Below are 9,160 nucleotides of genomic sequence, written 5' to 3'. Positions count from 1 at the left end.
TCTGCTAATGACTGAACGGGAAAAACCCAAATGTCTTTCAGACTCATCAGGATGACTCTTCCAGACGATGATGATAATTCTACCTGTGAGGAGGGTTGTTATGGCCTGCATGGCTGCCACAGACAATGACACATCTGTCTTTAACTCTGTGGTGTGCAGAAACATCTGGACTGCTCAGGTTCACCACACTCATCTCTCTAAAGGAGATTTAATTATTTTACAAGTTCAACCCTGAAAACTTCCTTAAATAGTTGTTTTACAAGTGAAAAATACAACAAATCATATCACAACTCCTCCTGCTTTAGAAAGAAGACACATTTGTTTTTACTGAACCATTTAGGAGGCTTTAACGACCGTTTGAGATGGTTTGGGCTGTTTAAGCTGTTTGAGCCTAAACTTTAGACTGATTCTGGATCCAGTTTCATGTGATGCCAACATTTATGGTCGGTGTAACTCCTCCGAACCTGCAGCTGCTGCTGCAAATCATCGTTTTTATTCAGTTCATTTGCAGGTGGAGAGTTTATATATTTAATTACCTGTGACACGGGATGAAAAAGCAGTGAAATACATTACATGGAATAAGTCTTTATTACAGTATTGTTAGTAGTTATCAAACTCCTGTCAGACTTCAGCAGCATGTGCAGCCATTTATTATACAAATATATTTATTTATATATTAATATGACAAAAAAATATTTAACAGAAGCTCAGGCATCAAACACAGAAAAATGTGTAAAAGAAACGCAAAGAAATCTGCTTAGAAAGAAAAAAGGTTTGATAAATAGAATAGAAACTTAAATATTTGATCATTTATCTTCGAGAAAATACTGTAAAATAATGTTTAACCACAAGATGTCAGTATAATCCAGGAGAAATTCCTCCTCAACCTTTTGTCTTCTTTCATTTTCTAAGCCTGCTTCATCCTGGAGGGTTGGATTCTCTCCCAGGGGCTGAACTATAAATTCAACTTAACCTGGAAAAGACCACAGAGACAACATGCAGACCCACCCAGAAAGGCTTCAGCTGATGTGGGGCGCCGTCATGCTGGGAGATACGTCCTAAAGACACCTTTCTCTTTAGTTTCCTCAGCCTGTGGCAGAATATTCTTCCTTCTTATTCGCTCTGTGATGGTCGGTCATCGTGGAAAAGAGCCACAGTTCTGCTCCTTTGTTTCCAGCAGAAAGGAGAATCACATTCTTAACACTCAATTCTTCTTCTATCCTTCTAATCTAAAATAAAAACACAGCTACCATTACGGAAGCATCAATACTTCTGTTCAACTCGCTAAATAAGAAGAAGTTCAGTCACAGACTGAGACTTCTTACTGTGGAATCATATTGTTCTTTATCCTGTAAGTCTTTATTTTGCAGTTAAAGTCCAGCAGCAGCGTCTAATGACACACATCTGTAGCAGACTGTGGTCAGACAGGAGGGCTCAACAGCTCCGGATGAATCTGGGAAATTTCCTCCCTGAAGAATTAAAAACACAAGAAACGAGTGCAGATTAATAACACTGGTGTCGTAGTTCACAGGCTTGGTGGTTCTGTTCTGTTTCGTTGAGCTTGTTCTGCTCTACTTTGACATTAATGTTTGACTTTAGCCTTGTTCTGTTCGCCAGCTGGATATTTAGCTACAAGTTAGCACCGTTAGAAGCAGAAGTAGCACCTATTCCAGAGTAAACATGGACATAAATTAAACTAAACTGAATAAGACTTTAATTTAAAGATATTGATTTTAACTGTGATAAAATATTTGTGGAATATGACATATGAGCAAAATTAGCCGCCCGTGCTGAGGCTGAGGCTTTCTGCTTTGAATCTGCACAGAACCAACACAGGTCGGACATCCCAAATGTTCCACGAGGAATGCTGGAGGAACCGATCCTGACGGGCTGCTGCGTGGAGCCCATGAAAGAAGGAGTTAGCCGGGGCTGAGTGGGGCTCATTAATCGCCCCAGCTGGGTCACACACAGGTGTTGATGGGGGGCAAAGATCTGAGCTGGGGCACCTTGATTTCAAAGCATACTTTGTCTAACATTGGGTTCGGCAAACATCCATATTAAAAGTCATATCACCAACTGTATCATCTGTGTGTTTGAACTGTGGGAGACTCGAGAACTGTAGCTCAGGGAGGACATCAAACTGCTCAGAGAAAGACTTCAGCAGAGATCTGACGCTGACATCAGCATTAAAGGCGATCTGAAGGGATCTCATACTAAAACGCACTGACCTGGATGTGTCTGTCACCACACGATTGGATTTCAGCATATTGGACATTTGTCTTCAGATAATCTGCAGAGATTAAAAATTGAAGCTACATTTGAATTTTATGACATTAAGATTTTCAAACAGAGCTGTAATAATGTAGACAAATACAAACACCTAATACTGATGTGAATAACCAATAAACTATCTCTGGGAAGAAATAAAATGGACTACTAAAAAAACCCTGAACACAGTCAAAGCACGTCACACATAAATAACAGAGAAATACACATCTATAAGCCGAAGAATTTAATAAGCTGTACTGACGCCTCATACGACCTCAGACTGAATAACAGAATATTCTACAATCTGTAGACAAATACAATCAATAATCAATACTATATCTGTGGGAATGAATAAAAAAAGACAAATACCTGCCTTGTGTTTGACTGATTGTCCTCTTTGTGCCTGGAAGACATCTTTTCTTAATCACGCAGACAGCCAGTGCAACAAATCCAAGGGACCCGATGCAGGTTAGAAGTCCAATGAGCCAATAATCTGTCAATGAACACAAAGCACACAAAGTAATGAGATCCAACAGGAACTGTGTTTGAATAAAATATGAGATATGTTTGTCAGAATCAGTGTTGAAATGAATCTTACAATGTCTTATCTTATTTTCAGCTGGAATCTGCCTCGTAGCTTCTTCACTGCAAGATGCATTAATGTTGACCGTCAGAGTCTTATTTTCTGCAGGGCTGGCAGCAACACATCTGTAAGAGGAGCTGAAGTCCTCTGTGTTTACGGTGAGAGGCAGAGAGGACGCAGAGAGGCTCCGATTCAGGATCCGCTCGCCTTTAAACCACAGCAGCGTCGTCTCTTTGTGCACCGAACACAGCAACGAGCAGCTGTCAGAGCTCACACTCAGTGTGTTCACTGCAGGAGACGGAACAGAGTCTGGAGGGGAAATGGATGGAGAACAGAAGGAAGACGAGGAGGTTTTATTCATGTTCCTCTCTGTTTAATTCAGCAGGGAACTTTTTAAAAGGGATGTTGCTCTAAAGATGATCTGGAGTCATAAAGGAGACATTCAGTTGTTTTCTAACATAAAGCAGAACTCAGGAGGTAAAAATCCCCACATCATTCAACTTCCCCACATCCAGTAATCCTGGTGAGGGTTAAGCTGAGTTCCTGACTCACCTGCAGGTCAAACAGGTTCTGACAAGCTGGAAGCTGCATATTAATAAACCTCTGCATCATTTCCAGATGTGGGCAGTGTGATGGTTGTGGCCTGATTCACTTTGCTGGCAGAAATCCTGCAGAGATAAAGCTTCCTGCGATGTGCTGACCTGATCTCTGTCTGCAGGCGTTGCAGTCTGCTTTGGTGCAGTTATACAAGTCTGATCTTTGCACTAGAACATTTATACCATCAATACACTGATCAGATTTAGGAGGAAATGGGACTCACCGTAAACTGTAAGTTTATAAGATGAGGTGAAAACGCGTCCTTTTTTAGAGTCAAACTTATAAACTCCAGAGTCGTTCCTCTGCAGGTCTGTGATTGTAAAGAGTCCAGTTTCTTTGTCCCAGAGAAGTTTGTTCAGATAAATGTCCTCCTCGATCTCAAATTCTCTATTTTTCACTGAAGCAATGTTGTTTCTATTATATAAAAGAAATCCTTTATCCAGCATGGAGTCGGGCAGTCTGATGCTTCCTCCTACAACACCTGTCAGGTTCTCCTTCACTCCTTCAGCGGCAGATAAAATTGTTCCTGTGAAACAATCAGAGACACAACAGTCAGCTTCAGCTCCCATCAAAGCTATCCCAGCTGTCTGAAGGATATGTGGGTTTACAGTGAAGCTGTCGGTGACAGTCAGAGAAAAGACAAAGAAAACTGTGGAGCTCAGAGAAACTAGTACAACACAGGTGTGAAGAAACACGAGGGCAGGAAGTAAAACATCCAGGAGGGAAACAGGAGAAAACCTTTCAAATACAGCAGGGATCATAAGGAGTCCAGATGCACCAACACAGAATGGTGGCTAACTTTTAAAAGCAGTAAATTCAATTCAGTCCTGACAAATGAAACTGAGACTTCAGTGAATTTGCATAAACTTTGACTTCTCAGTCTCACGGACAGGAACACCGAACAGAGCCGGAGACACGAGGTGAATCTTCACAACATCACGATGCACAACTGGAAGCAAAAAGCCAAATCCAGATGTTTCTAAATCAAGTCAAACACGCTTTAACCTGAGAGTCACAGCAGAGTGCTGCTTTCACTCTGTTGTTTGGCTTTGACTCAGCTGTCCTGCACGCACTACAGACCGGTTCCTACAGGCTCATAAAGCTGTTCAGTGACTGTAAATATCTGCAGAAACCAGCTCGCAGGTACGGAACATCTGGCTCGGTTTCCCATCATAACATTTTATATAAGAGGGAAAACATCTGCTGCTGATTGTTGAACAGTTCAGCTCCAAAGTGGTGAAAATGCTGCTTCTCCAGGTGCTGACTGGTTCTGGAACCAGTGTGCAGGAAGTCTCACACATTTACTGAACAGGATGATCATAAAGATCAATAATCAGCTGATTATTACAGTTTGGAACTGAATGAAAGATGATAGAAATAAAAAGGTGCTTTAGGCTCAGGTTCTTTAAAGTCTGCAGGATGTGTGTTCTGATTAAAGCTGAGCTGCTTGTGTGGCCGCTCTCCTCCGACAGTCCACAAACATGCAGGTTATCTTTATCAGTGATTCTGATCTGAGCGCAGCTGGGAGAGGCTCAGCCCCCCAAACACCCGCACCTGATGAAGCAGGAAAAGATGAGTTGTGGTTTCCGTCAGACACACCTTTGTTTGCCTTGTCTCTCAGTTTCAGGTTCTGACATGAAACCTCCTCTTTGCTCCTCAGTAGAGATGGGATTTATGGCTCTTTTGGGGGATCCGGCTCTTTATGGCTCATTCCTTTCAAAGAGCCGTTCAAAAAACTGGCTCGTTTGGCTCTTTTTTTTCTTTTTTTTTTTAAAGTATTTTAGGCTTATAATCAATTTCCGCCATGTCCGCTCGTACCCATGGTTACTCAAAAGATTTTCTTAGTCCTATTTGACCGTCTCTGGTTACTCCACAAACGCAAAGTCCTGCACACATTTGGGAATGCGGCAGAAATCATACATAAGATGCATAAGTTACATTTAGCTTTGGTATCCCCCTCAGCTGAAAAGTGGTCCCAATATTGCTCCTCTTTCTCTGGCTCATTTCGAAACAAATTTGGCTGCTTCCCTTTCTGTCCCTTTCTGCGAGCAATGAGTGACTGACTGTCTGACTAGATTCCTATATTACTTTTCCCTCACGTTCTATGTGTGCGCTGTCGGCGTGGCGCCGCTGCGGCGCTTATTTTCGCGCCACGAAGGCCCCCCCCCCATACAGAAGTGTCAGTGCTCACTCAGACACTCACTGCTCATGTGAAGGGCACGTGCAAGCTGCCTGCGCCCTACCCCTCCTACTCGTAGTTGTCCTATGTGGGGGGAATCCGCAACTAGATGTCCCCTGGGAGCTGCGTGAAACACGCATGACAAAAAAAAAGAAAAGAAAAAAAGAACGAGAAATAGAACGGCTCCCGCGCCACCGCAACTCGGCTCCCTTCGTTCATATGAAAGAGCCGTTCAAAAGAACCGGCTCGTTCGCGAACGTCACAACACTACTCCTCAGTAACATTAACCGCTGCGGGCAGAACAGTCGACGTGATTCAGTCGAGCTGCAACAGGATTTCTGTCCTGCTTTCCACTAGGGGTGTGCAAAATAATCGTCATGACGATGCATCGCGATTCTAATTTTCGCGATCTACTGCATCGATTCTTGACGCCAAGTATCAATTATTTTTATTTTATTTTATTTATTTTTATTTATTTTTTTTTTTGGGTGGGGGGGCTTTTTATGCCTTTAATGATAGGACACATGCAATTGATGCATTTCGCTGCATGGGATGTTTGCAATATTTATTTGATTTTTTTATAGTTTTATAAAGCCTATGCACTTTTTTTATCTGTACTGATCATCCCTATTTTGTTATTTTAAGTTTTATAAATCCTATGCACTTTTTGTGATGAGTGTGTCCAGTAATATTTGTTTTAATGGCAATACCTCCAAAAGTTGTTTCAATAAATACAGTTATGAATTGATTTGCTTTGAGTTATGTATTAATTGAAGACATTATCCAGATCATACACAGCCAGTCAGCCACTGGTAATGGCTATATTTTTTTTTAAAGTATGTTCAGTGAAAATATCGCGATGCATCGCAATAATTCAAGTATCGTGATGCATTGTGATAGTATCGCATAGTGGCATGTGAATCGTGATTCGAATCGAATCGTGACTTCTTTGCCAATACCCACCCCTACTTTCCACCCAGTTTCATTTATCCCACCATCCATCAGAGTGGCAGCTGTGTTTGGATTCTTTCTTCAGTTCAAAGTCGGCGTCCGGGAACCGAACACGACAAACGCTAAACAAGTGAGTTAATCAGTAACTGAAGCAGGTGGGAAACTCCAGAAGGGAACAGGCACTATAGCAGGGGTCCCCAAACACCGGGTCCGGTCCGCGAGACATTCCAAACCGGGACGTGAGATTGGGGGGGAATGAAAGAAAAAAAAAGAAATGACATGGAAATCAGGAATTCTTTCATTTCACTCTCTAGATTCTATACTTGGAAACTGCATATATTGCATTATAGGAGGCCGATTGTGCACGTTTATTTTTTTCAATGATGACTGTCTGTCTGTCATCATATCCTAATTATCCTAATTTGTAAAAGCGTTTGCTAAATGTAATGTAAAAGAAGTGAATGCATAATGCATATAGAAATACCCCCCACCCTCAGTGTCTGTTGAACGTGAAGTACAAAAAAAGTAGCCTCCATCATCCATCTATTTTCTATACCTGTTTAATCCAACAGGGTCGAGAGGCAGTGTTCGCCATCACAGAGACGCTCCTAGAGACAATTCAGAGTCACCAGCCTGACATTCATGTTTGGGTGGTGGGAGGAAGCCGGAGAGAACCCACACATCCATGGGGAGAACATACAAACTCCACACAGAAAGAACCAGCCGGGATTTGAACCAGGAACCCTCATTTCACTGATGCTGACCCTGACCTGATATTTCTCTTCATTTTATGAGAAATGAATCATCTGCAGTTCACACTAAAAGCCAAACAAGCTGTTATTCTGTAGAATTTTAGGTCACTGCCTTGAATTTAGCTTTTTGTGGCTTCGTCTGAAACTTGATATCTGATCTTTTAAAACAGATTCCTCCTTTGTTTGCAGCCATTGAGCTAAATATATGCCTGTATTGGTAAGCTAGCTGTTAAATATGTGATGTGGGGCACAGTGAGCCAGCAGGATACATTTTACCAACTTAAAGTGCAGAGAAGAAGCAATCATTGTTATTTCACTGTAACGGTGATGAACGGAGCATTGAACAGGCTTTTCACTGCATTGTTGGCTTGACTTCAACATCAACTTTATAATCTTTTGTTAACAGTTTCCTGTTCTTTTGTCTGTTATTTGTTTCAGATAAATGTCCTGATTAATTCCACCTCAGTATTTATCTGGTTTTATTCAACAATCTCTCTGTTTTGAGCGGATTCCAGCTCTGGTGGAAACTTTTTATCTCACGTTATCTTTAAAAAGTGAAATATAACGACTTTGTAAAACAAAATGAATCTTTTAAAGGTGGAGCTCACCCACCTGCTACACACTGCTCCTCATTTCTCACACATTATTAATAAGCACTATGAGTGACTCCTCTGAAGCCTTTAGCGCCTCTTCTCTGTTTAAAGGCAGAAATAACCTCCATCCGCTTTTTACTGACTCTGACCAACTGATCGCTGAGTTCAGCTCAACCTGCGGAGATATTCTGGACTTTGTGGCTCCTACAGGAGCCTGAAAACCCAGATCCAGATATTCTTTTTCTTAGAGATTCATTCTGATTATTTTAATTGATAAGACACATCCTGGAATTAGTTTTCTCTTCTCCAAAATAACTCATCAACCCTCTATTAAGCATCATAATGGAGTTCCATGCATGAAGCAGATCAATAAATGATGATCAGGTAACAGTTGGAGGCAGAGACGGTCAGGTGCACCTTCCAAAGAAACAGAAATCATGAAATAAAGATAAAAGCGACTCTGAGCTGAATGTGCTGCACATATGAGGCGGCTGTTCTCTGACTGCTGAGACTCTGCAAACCCGCGCAGACCCTGAACTTTACCTGCTGTGCAGGTTTCTATCAAACAGAACAAACAGCTCACTTACCAAGGCAGAGGGAAATAACGATCATCCTCGTCTCCATGACGGAGTTAAACGGAGACAGACATCACGACCCGACATGAGCACGAAGACTGAATCAGACTGAAGCTGCAGACGTGTTCAGGCTGCAGTCAACCAGCCAATCAGAAAAATACAAAGTACTGACGTCAGAGGCTGCTCCAAAAACAGATGTTTTAAAAACAAAAAGATAACATTTATGATGGAGGGTAAATTCTCCCTATTTAGTTTGAGATAAAAAGCAGAAAGTTTTCTTTTTAATAAGGTTCTCATTGGTCGTCTCTGCCCGTCTTCCATCCGTCTGAAGTCCTGCTTTTGGGTCCTTTTCCTCCAGTTTTTGACCATGTACCTGACATCTTTATAAAGCATTTTGTACATCTCCGGTTCCCCAAAGATGGGGACACGGTGCAACATTTTGAATAAAAACAGGATGCCTTTGTTATAAATTGGCTTTATTCTTAGACTTTATGTATTCATATTCTGTAGTTCTCTAGATTATCTATGTTCCTACACTCATACACCAACACTTTAAGATGACGTAGCGGGATAAAATAACTGGGTCAGATAAAGCGTCTCTTAGGACAGATAGGTCTGGTGCAGTAGATGCACGCCTGAAACAACAACACACACACACACAC

General features: G+C 41.7%; 1 protein-coding gene across 2 annotated transcripts; it reads right to left on the bottom strand.

Moving 5' to 3' along the window:
* Window positions 1-1,266: 1,266 nt before the first annotated feature.
* On the bottom strand, window positions 1,267-8,624 carry LOC142378615 (uncharacterized). Of its 2 annotated transcripts, none has more exons than XM_075463330.1 (6): window positions 8,511-8,624; window positions 3,672-3,974; window positions 2,867-3,160; window positions 2,642-2,761; window positions 2,229-2,290; window positions 1,267-1,469 (listed from the first exon to the last, which is right to left on the bottom strand). In XM_075463330.1, the coding sequence occupies exons 1-6, from the start codon at window positions 8,545-8,547 to the stop codon at window positions 1,371-1,373; spliced, it is 915 nt and encodes a 304-aa protein (XP_075319445.1). In that variant the 5' UTR covers window positions 8,548-8,624; the 3' UTR covers window positions 1,267-1,370. The 2 variants fall into 2 exon arrangements, with proteins under 2 accessions (XP_075319445.1, XP_075319446.1); XM_075463331.1 differs by having other exon boundaries at window positions 1,383-1,469; window positions 2,638-2,761.
* Window positions 8,625-9,160: the final 536 nt, after the last annotated feature.

The sequence above is a fragment of the Odontesthes bonariensis genome, chromosome 4 (assembly GCF_027942865.1).
Source record: "Odontesthes bonariensis isolate fOdoBon6 chromosome 4, fOdoBon6.hap1, whole genome shotgun sequence".
Classification (NCBI taxonomy): domain Eukaryota; kingdom Metazoa; phylum Chordata; class Actinopteri; order Atheriniformes; family Atherinopsidae; genus Odontesthes; species Odontesthes bonariensis.
The sequence above is the reverse complement of the archived record's forward strand: the minus strand, read 5'-3'. Positions and strand labels throughout refer to the sequence as shown.